The sequence below is a fragment of the Aricia agestis genome, chromosome 11 (genome assembly GCF_905147365.1).
Source record: "Aricia agestis chromosome 11, ilAriAges1.1, whole genome shotgun sequence".
Taxonomy (NCBI): Eukaryota; Metazoa; Arthropoda; class Insecta; order Lepidoptera; family Lycaenidae; genus Aricia; species Aricia agestis.
The window spans coordinates 16,763,215-16,774,319 of record NC_056416.1 but is presented as its reverse complement, the minus strand read 5'-3'; the positions used below and the strand labels follow the sequence as shown (position 1 = coordinate 16,774,319).

The 11,105-nt window shown below is 37.7% G+C and overlaps 1 protein-coding gene across 1 annotated transcript; it reads left to right on the top strand.

Annotated features, from left to right (window-relative positions):
- The first annotated feature begins 8,635 nt into the window (after positions 1 to 8,635).
- On the top strand, positions 8,636 to 9,833 carry LOC121731890 (glutamate receptor ionotropic, delta-2-like). The gene has a single exon (XM_042121564.1). The coding sequence runs from the start codon at positions 8,649 to 8,651 to the stop codon at positions 9,831 to 9,833; it is 1,185 nt and encodes a 394-aa protein (XP_041977498.1). The 5' UTR covers positions 8,636 to 8,648.
- The last annotated feature ends 1,272 nt before the right edge of the window (positions 9,834 to 11,105 follow it).

Here is an 11,105-nt window from a genome sequence, read left to right as displayed (position 1 = left end):
CGTGGCTTAGACTTCATAAAACTGAAATCCTTGCAGATACGTTTCGTCGACTATAAATTTATTCCACGCTTTTAGAGAGATTCAAAATTTAATAAGTCCCGGGGAGAAATCCCTCTCCATTTCAACAAAAGCAGTAAGCTGTCGTCTTCAGCTCCACAATACAGCCCAATAGTGGTTCGCATAGCAATAAGCAATTGCATTGAAATATTCAGGATAAGCCGTGTCAGTTATATCGTCTAGGGGTGTCTAGAATTTTGTAGGAAAATAAAGAAATACTAAAGTTCCAGTAGGTAAACTATTTTTGAAGCCTCACTGCAAATTCGACGCGGAAAGACTATTTTTCAAGTACAATATCCTAAGCCACGTAATTTATACGTGGGAGAGCCATGCTTCGGCACGAATGGGCCGGCTCGACCGGAGAAATACCACGTTCTCACAGACGACAGACGGCGTGAAACAGCGCTTGCGCTGTGCTTCGCCGAGTGAGTGAGTTTACCGGAGTCCCAATCCCCTACCCTATCCCTTTCCCTACCCTCCCCTATTCCCTTCCCTTCCCTACCCTCCCCTATTACCCTATCCCCTCTTAAAAGGCCGGCAACGCACCTGCAGCTCTTCTGATGCTGTGAGTGTCCATGGGCGACGGAAGTTGCTTTCAATCAGATGACCCGTTTGCTCGTTTGCCCCCTTATTTACATTAAAAAAAAGCGGCATCGAGCTTTTGGTTGGGTATAAATCATCAAACTCGCGTTAGGAGTCAGTTCGATCAGATCACGTTAGGACGTGATCTGATCGAAAATCCGTAATACGGAGGGGTAGGAAAGGAAATATAAAACGTGCATGCTCTGCTGTTTGCTTGTTACTGCTAACGTTGCGGGGTGCAATCCGTTGTTTTATATTTTATACTGTGTTTTCCAATGTATGACTTTCAAGTTTCATTTCAGTATGACTAATATTGTAACCTATGTAGGAGGGTCAAGACCACAGTATAGCAATATTAGTCCCTATGTCATATTGCTATACTGTGGTCAAGACTCAAGAGATAAAAGAAACTCCACATAATTTGAAACCCAACTTACACCATTTTGCCTGCAGGCCGCGCTATTAATTAAGCTTATCAAAATGTTTTCACGCGTGCGGGACGGCCGACAGGTAAAAGGGTGTAAGTCAGAACGTGCGGTTTATCTACGATCTGCGCACGCGACCTAAGAGAAACTATTTTATTAAACGCTGTTCACGGCTTTGTTAAATTATCTTTTCTCCTAAACAATTATTTGTATTCTCGTACCAATTTTAGAGTTTTCCTCTCACAAGACAGCAAGATTCAGTATTCTCTATTATAAAATTTAAAAAATTGGCTCAGTCGTTTCAGCGTGCTAAGTACCAATATGATAAGAATTGGCTGTCAACTGACCGTTTACTTTACGTCGATCTATACTGGACAACTGGCAATCAGTTACGAATATGTAGAGAATTAGAGATCCATGATTGACGTTTATTATGCGTGACAGCTTTGCAATCAAAGTCCTCGATATCCATTCAATTTCTTTTCTGTATAAGCTGCCTCTCCACCAGAGCTGAGCGGAGCTGTGTTGCGAGGAATGTGTTTTTGAAAACCAATAGAATCCCTTCATTGACATGACTTTGCCATGACATCGCTCAGCGCGGCGATGCTATTGGTTCTCAAAAACACATTCCTCGCAACACAGCTCCGCTCAGCTCTGGTGCAAACGTAGCCTTAGGATCCTATACGAGGACGCCAATCGATCCAGATCGCAAGCTGATCTAACCGGACGGTTGTGCATTCCGGTGTGCGTTTAAGTCTGATCAAATCGCGGCCTGCAATCAGTCCAAAAGGGACGGTCGGCCTTCTTTATCTGGGGCCTTTATACTATGATACAGACGCATAAACTCTACTGAAAGAATCTTGCTATAGGTAGGTAAGTCACATAATACAAGTCACAACCGCTACGTCGAACCGGATCTGCACCCCAGTTCACACGAGTCACGACACACAGACAGACAGCAGTAGTCCGCTTGAATTAATTAACATCCAGTTAAGAACCCGTCAAATTGACGAGTTATCGAAATTAACATGCAAACGAAAAGTTATTAATGAGGTGACATGAGACTTGACGACTTAGTACGATTTTAGTCACTTTTGTGACGCGCATGCAGCGGCGTAGCTACCAAGTGGCTAGGCGGAGCAGTGCCCCGGGGCCTTTCAGCTCAGGGGGCCCTCGAATCCTTACCAGAAATCTCGATCAAACTGAACTTTTGGAAATTTCTCCCATTCTATAATATATTTTACTTTTCTGTTGTACTTAGGTAATAACTTTTATTTTAAAATGGCCAGGCCACCGATTTTGACTAATGTGTAGAGTTTTAGATTCTTCTCGTACGGCTGACACATTATATTATTATCAAGTATTTTGCCCCACTTTAGTGTAAAATTAAGGTTTTTAGATTTAGGGCTGAGTATGTAAGGTGAGAAACTTGGCTCTACATGACATCTCACAAATTTTTGACACCACGAAATTTATTATGTTCTCATCTTGGCAACATTTTTACATGAAAATGTTTTTGGTGGGATTGTGTAGTTCTGTTGTGGGCTCCCATACAATAAACGTGATTTTTGCTCTATAATCGAACCTTCGTGCGCGAGTCCTACTCGCACTTGGCACCTGGCGGGTAATTTTATTTTGAAAGTTAAAGGATAGTGTGGATTCAAAAATAAATGTATACGGTACTAAATAATAGGCACCTAGGGTTCTGTTGGGTGTTTTGTAGAGAGCAAACAACAATTTTTTACAACAAACATTGAAAAAATCTAACATTACACTTGATAGAGACAAAAATGTGCTAAAAGATGGCTAAAAGCCAATAAAATATGGCGGCAAACACTTCATATTTTGTCGAAAATGCTCAATCAATCTAGTTTCAAACAGTTAAAAATATTTTTTCGGTTTAATATAAATATTACACAGGGTATCTTTCTAAAAGCCCGGGCAGAACTGCAAATGTATGCGTACCTCTCGAAGGCTTTTGGTGACATGACGCTGACTTATAAAATAAACAAGATAGCGTTTGATATACCTAGGTAGCCTTGGTGTTTGCTAAAAACTTAACCATTTTACGTTTAGGTATTTCTCCTATTACCTACAAAACAGTAAGCACCAGAATTTAAAAGGCGTTATAAGATATACTATATAAATTTAACTTTCTGCTAAACATGATTTTTTTTGTTATTACTAATACGTACATTGTACATACATAGTAATTTAATATTCTGTATTACAAATTACAATGCTTTCTCGTCGTCTACATAGATTGAGCGATAAGCTATAACTTAGCATTAATACGCCTACAAGATTCCTTAGTCTATTTCACTCTTAAATAACGTTAAATTAAGAAATCTAAAAACAACCCCCGATAACCCCCGAACCCCCGATCTTTTTAACACTGAGCGGGCTGATGATAAACTATTATAGCTAAGAACACGCTCGTCAGCTTTCAAACAAAAAAAAACTAGATCAAAATCGGTCCACCCGTTTGGATGTAACCATGCCACGGACAGACATACATACAGTTATTACAGACAGACAGACACGTCAAACTTATAACGCCCCTCTTTTTTGTTGGGCGATAAGAACTGTAACTACTCTTAAGTCTTAACTCTAAGTATCTAATTAATTACTAGTTTCCCATTCACGACGGTTCATTAGCACGTCATAGTCAGTGTTTGTTTGTTTTAGAGCAGCGGGACCGACACATGGCCGCTTATTATTGTTATTTTTAGTTACCCTGGGAACGTCTTGTCATAACAGACGAATCTCAAACTATATCTACTTTGATTGAAAATTAATCCTGTTGGTGAGGTATTAATTACTTCGCCATGAGGTATGTGCCGTCAAAAATATAACGCGAATCCAATTGCGTATTTTGCCCGGTTTCGGAGTAAGTACTTTAACAAAAATTCAGCTAACTAATCCATGCTACCTAATCCATATACATATAAAAAAATGGCCCCTAGCCTCCACAACCAGAGTAGGATTGTGGATTGGTATAAATTATTTAATTTTATATGTTATGGTTAAATTAGCCAATCAAAAGCGCTAGTGAATAGATTGACTCCCTTTAAAAAACTAAAGAAACGCATTGAGATATAAGTGTAGTACTTATATCTCAATAAGAAACTAGTCATATTATTATGGACCAGTGTTTTTATAGCAAATAATATCATAGTAAGTATTAAAGCTTTTTTCATTTTTGAAATAATTTTGGAACTGGCATTCTTGGTTCTTACAATTACCAATTCCCAAAAAAATAAATCAGAACCCAATCAGAAACTCTTTATTCCGGTCGACTGCTCTTTAACCGCTGCACCCAATTAAAACTGAAACGTTTATTGATAAAAATTCTTCATTTATTGATAACACCTAAACATGACTCATTAATATTATGCACCTGTTTAAAAAGTTAAAAAAACACTGCACTCTCATCCTTCTAATTGGTGCCCGAAATCGTAAGGTTTAGTCGCCTTGCCAAATAAAATCAAACCTTATTTGAATAGAGTATAGTTCAAAATCGCACTGAATGTGTCATAAGAGTCGATTTACACTATATTTACTTTTATCTGAGAGCAATAAAGTTCCTTTTGGCGTGCTATTCGTTTCAGACAATTCACAGGTAGCAAAATTTTTGTGCAAGCAAATTGTGATCCTTATTAGTGTTACATAAAGGCTAATTTAGTGTGAATATTTTCAGCCCGATTAGTGATAACGTCGTTGATTGTTAACCATCATTGAACGGTCCTGACTCGTGGTGTTATAAAAGTTCTTATTAGAGAATAGAAGGACGAAGGGACGAAGGATATTTAATTTTTTTACATATTGTGTTTTAACTTTTTAATGGAAAAATGTGCATTTTTCCTTGCTAAAAGTCTCATAAAAGTATGTATCAATTATTATGTCTTTTCTCGGGACCATCTCCATAAAATTTCATTACAATAGATTTAACGGTTTTAGTGTGAAGAGGTTACAGACATATAAAAAAAAACAAGGATTTACTAAATTAAATGGTTTCATTCAATGAATTCAGTAGTCGTTCAATCTAAATAATGACTGCGACACAGCCAGATATAGACATTTCGACTAACATTGAATTGAGTATTGACATATCACGAATCACGATCAAATGACGTAAAATCAATTTCTTCAATGGTAAAACAAACACTTAACCACCTACTATTTTGAAGTCAGTTAAAAGGGTAAGATACTCGTAATTTGGAGCTAAGTACCGAGTTTAATATACATTTTAACAAACTCTCAATTTTCGTTGAACTCTCAACTTAAAAGCTGACTAAGCCAACATGGACGATTACTCAGTGTCTAACATAAAAGTTAAGAGTTGAAAGGTATTTTAATTGGCGCCAAATCAAAGGAGTTAGGAGACTCCGCCGAAATCGCTTCAATAGCTTCTAAATAATGTAGAACTGCGTGGCTAAAATGGTCACATTGAGCAATTCCCCTCAATCAATTCAGCAAATGATTTGTCAAAACAGCTGTCAAACTGACAAATTTCAAATTAGTACCAATTACTAGACATGAATTGCAAGCAGACTTGCATTTTGCGATTTAAAAAAAAATTATCCTATTATGATTCATAATATGATTCTCCAAAGCGACCATTTTAGCCCCGCTGTTGTGCGCCTTTAGAAACCTCTAAATCTGTACACGCTAATATTATGTAGTAAGCGAAAGTCTGTCCGTCTGTTACCTCTCAAGTCTTAGTAACGCTTGAGCTCATAAAATGATTTTCATGTAATTTGGACTAGCTGAACCACGTGGCTCCGCCTAAATATTCCTTTCCTTTATTCAATGAAATAAGTGTAGATATCAATGACAATTTAATACAACTTTTGTAATAAAACAAAAACTAACGATTGATTGTCAATATTGTTAAATCATGTATTTCTGTTTTCAGTGTATTTTATTTTCTTTACAAAGTTTACTACACTAGTAGTTGAGCATTCGTAGATGTAGAGCAATCCATTTTATTACTTTTAGCTAACTACTTAGTTGAATTGGAGTAGAACCAAATAGTTGCTGCTGAATCCACTCGCACTCAGGTTAAAAGTTCATCCCAATACTCAGTAAGTGCTTATACAAACTACCTAGGTATCTACAAATTAGTACTTTACTTACTTACTATTTAGACCTAGATCCCAGATGGATAAGACATAACTTACTCTCTGATGGATGAAACCATAGGTTATTAGTAGTGCCTCGTGTACTTAGAATACCTGCGAATTTGTGTAGCTCTAAGTGTGACACCTGGTCAGGTACAAGGTACCAAAGTGGACTGAAAAATAGTCTTACTTTACTAATTTTGTTATGTCTAATATTTGAATATAATTTGTAGAATATTATTCTGAACTAGTATCATGTAGCGTAAGACACTTTTCAGTGACCAAAACCTTTTATCAAGCGTTTAAAAAATAACTTTGGTGCAATTTTTTTCTGAAGGCGTTATTTTTATTTTATAAATTAATAAAACACCTTAGAAAACAATATTGCAAGAATTTATTTTCACACACAACAAATGGTTCGCCGGCCGCGTGCGACGGCTGAACCGCCTCACGCAGCGCTGCTCTATGGGTGACATGTAACAAGCACTCTAGGCCGAAAATACGCGGCCGAAGTTCTGCATGATTACGCCTGCAATGTATTTTAAATTACCGATGACACACTATGCCGAAATTACGTCGCGTTATATTGTATGCGTAGCGCATTGCTGACGTAATCATACCGAATTTCAGCCGCGTATTTTCGGCCTAGTGTGTTTGAACACCTATGTCCTCCATCTGCCTGCCATTAGTACATTATTCGGTCCGGTACAGAGCGAACCCTTTTAAAACGTATAATAATAAGTAATTATGTAAGAAAATGTCCATAGTGATGACACAAAACTCCTTTCCTCTAATGATTATCCAAATCTCAGGGCGGCCATTATGTTTTTGTTTTAATCCAAATATTTGGTGGATTAGCGACGATAAATTTTAATTAGTGTCACCAGGCTCGTTAGGACGACTTAAGGATTTCGATTCGCGAAATTTTCGGTATGCGGTCCCTGGGAACGCCCTTTACCTAAACCCCACCAATGGATGGACTTTTGTTTTGAAATTCCTGAGTCATTCCCATGTTCAGACATATCTCCGAATACTTCACTAACGATCAAATTACAATCTGTTAACTAGCTGCATAATATTAATGTGGATGATGAAATTTTGATTATAATTATTACTTATAACTTATTAACAATATTTTAGGTATCACAAAAATGTTTTGCGCAATTTTATTCTGAACAAAATAACACAAATTGAACCACAACATTACACACAAAATTTAACATTAACATTACCAAATGTCTTTTTTTTATGAAAGAAGGGGGCAAACAAGCAAACGGGTCACCTGGTGGAAAGCAACTTCCGTCGCACATGGACACTCGCAGCATCAGATGAGCTGCAGGTGCGTTGCCGGCCTTTTAAGAGGGAATAGGGTAATAGGCGAGCGTAGGGATGGGGAGGGAAGGGAAGGGAATAGGGTAGAGGATTGGGCCTCCAGTAAAAAATTTTGTTTAACTACTTATGTTACATATCCTGTGGGATTAAGGTACCATACCTAGATTTAAAAGCTTTAGCTCAACAACTTTTCATAAACTATTCTAAAAAATCTAACTAAGTACTTTGTTTCTTTATACATGCATACGTATTAGAAACAGCAACACTAATCAATTTCAGAATATCATTCAACAATTATGTAGATAACGACGCAAATTACACATTATATGCGACATCAATCTACTTCAAGAGTGATATTATATCAAGATAAGACATAACACATAAACATTTACGATACATAAAATTATGGCCGCGTTTTATAATCTTTTTAACGGTCACCCCCGCAGTAGACGCTTCAGTTATTTACTTACTCGGTCAGAAAACCACACGTTTTGTAGTTAAAAATAGAATGGCGGGGAAAATTTGTTGGCTTTTCTTTGGGTGGCTGAAATACTCGTTAGGCGAGCAGCTATTCGATGTGCAGAACGAAATTGAAAATAATATTTCAGTGCAGTCAAAAACCGCTAATTGTATCAACAGTATCGTTAGTAAATATTTCCCCTGCGGAAGCAACATCAAATTATTTAGTTCGAGCGATGATTTCAGTTGTTTGTACATAAATATCAATTCAGAAAATTGTTACAAAGTAGGTTATACACATAGCAAAGGGTGGATATGGACGCATGATGGCTACATTGTATATACGTCGAATTTAACTACATTCCATGAAACTATGGCCAGAATAAGAAAAGACAAAAAATGGAACCCCAGGGCGAAGTACATTGTTAAGGTAAAAGAAAGTTTAGATGAAGTCAAAGAAAATGAAATATTCAGTACGTTTCTAGATTCAAACATATTCGACGTGGTCCTACTACAGGACAAAAATGATAAAATCGATGTATCTACTTATTATTCCACCGCAAACGGTACCTGCTGGAGCAGCATCGCTAATGTCACTTCATTCGGAAACTGCGATAATACCAGTGAAGTTAATTTTTTTCCCGACAAACTGTCCTGTCGCAACTGTACCATGACTGTCGCGGTCTCCGAGGACCCACCGTTTATAATATCCGAGAGCAACCAAAATTTTCAATTCCTCGATACCATAGAGGGCTTGGAACAGCACCTTCTGTCGAACATCGGTAGACTAGTAAATATTTCTATCGACTACATAATGGTGCCGCCTCACGTTAGATACGGGTTCGTCCTTGAGGACGGATCCTACACCGGGTCGCTGGTTTACTTACAGAATAAAACGGCTGAAATTGTCGCTGGTGCTTTCATCTTGATCAAGAACAGAGCTGAGGTCCTCGACTTCATTACCGGGTACAACTTTCCCACTATCAAAGTGTACACGTCCGCTCATAAGGAGGGAACCTGGAAGTCTGTCTACAAGCCCTTCGGACAGACCACCTGGGCCCTTATCATATTGTCGTACATAGTTTTCTCTACAGTTATTATAGTTCTCTCCTACTTGATCACCGGGAATAATGATTACATGAAAACATTGCTCCGCGTTCTCGGATACTTCTATGGGAACGTGGATAATAATTTGATTCGTGTGACCAAATTGAGAAGGTTCATAATCATTTGGATCATATTTGCGCTTCTCACCTGCGCATTCTACAACACTGCGTTATACAGTGTCATTACCGGTAAGAAGACGAACATCACACCCGTCATCGACAAGCAGTACATCTCTTTTCTCACGCCGTGTATCACGGAGACCATATTGACGTTCTTTAAGTACACCTACAATGAAACTCTCGTCACGGATGATTCCCCAAACTGCAGGTACATCGAAACCGCGTTGGATACTGTCGCCAAATCCAGCAACCTATACACTATCTACTTGGACTACAGTTACAAGTTCGGGGAATATAAATACATAGACAAGGATGGAAACCAGAAGCTCGACACTTGGGACTACTCCTCTCATTATATGCTCGCGATGTACGCGTCCAAGGGGTTTCCTCTCTTTGATGTCTTCTGTGAGTATGTCCAACGGTTTTTTGAGTCTGGACTCACGGAGAAACATCTGAACGATATCTACTTCAAGAGTCAGTTGTTGAAAGTGAATCCTGTCCGAAAATTTGTGGCGGTGACTTTATCCGACTGCAGAATCCACTTTGGTGTGCTGCTTTTTGGAGTCGTGCTATCAGTTATGTGTTTTGTTATAGAACTCAATAAGAAGCAAATAAATTATGCAACATAAGAGAACATTAAATAGATTTAATAATGAAAAGTTTTTTTTTTTAATAAATAAAAGCGAATAGAAGAAAATTCTTAAGCTTGAAGTTATTCGTGTAGGTTTGTTGCACACAAAACAAAGTGTCTCCAAAACTGGTATTGAATGAATTTGTGCACACACCTTAGAAAAACGGATAGGTTAATATAGAGTTCCTATGAACATTTCTATTTAATGTCACGAGCAAAAACGATTGAGCAATAAAAATATAACCATGATTAGTTTCTTTAACGACCAACTGGGAGCCAATTAGCCATTGATCGGTACTCAACTTTATTACGGACACTACAGCATAAATAAATCATGATCAAACACGTTTTAAATTATTCAGCACGCATACCTACCAAAAGGTAAAATAGAGTTACCATTCTACTAGTCTATTTTGACCGACTATCCAAAAAAAAGTGCGCGCGACTATTTTGTAAACTTGTTAGTTTATTTTAATTTTTAATTATCTTTAATATTCTTATTATTGCGAGATTCAAATATTCAAAGTTGCACAATATTAATACATATTGCCGAATACGATGTGATTAATAAAATAATGTTGTATTGATATTATTGACAATGACATTTCATATTATGTATTATTGTTTAATATATTTGAGACGTGGGAGGGTCATGCTTCGGCACGAATGGGCCGGTTCGACCGGAGAAATACCACGTTCTCACAGAAAACCGGCGTGAAACAGCGCTTGCGCTGTGTTTCGCCGAGTGAGTGAGTTTACCGGAGGCCCAATCCCCTACCCTATTCCCTTCCCTACCCTCCCCTATTCCCATCCCATCCTTACCCTCCCCTATTACGCTATTCCCTCATAAAAGGCCGGCAACGCACCTGCAGCTCTTCTGATGCTGCGAGTGTCCATGGGCGACGGAAGTTGCTTTCCGTCAGGTGACCCGTTTGCTCGTTTGCCCCCTTATTTCATGAAATAATATATATATTTCCTATATTACCATTTATCACATTTATTATAATCGACTATCGAGTAAGTATTTGACTAATTATTGTTACCTATAAATAAATAAATAAATTACCTCCTGTTCTATTGCTGCTAATAATATACTTCAGGAACGCCGTATCCAATAAATAGGCAATGTAAAAAAATAGCATTGCTCTTCTGTAGCGATCAGGCGTAGTACCTATTGTTATTAATTATTATAATATAATTGTTACATTACGGGGGATTATGTTCTTTTGAAGATATTATGTATTATAATAGGAAACTATAAAACAATAAT

Coding starts and splice junctions, on each gene's coding strand:
- LOC121731890 (XM_042121564.1), top strand. CDS start 8,649: ATGACTGTCGCGGTCTCCGAGGACCCACCGTTTATAATATCCGAGAGC.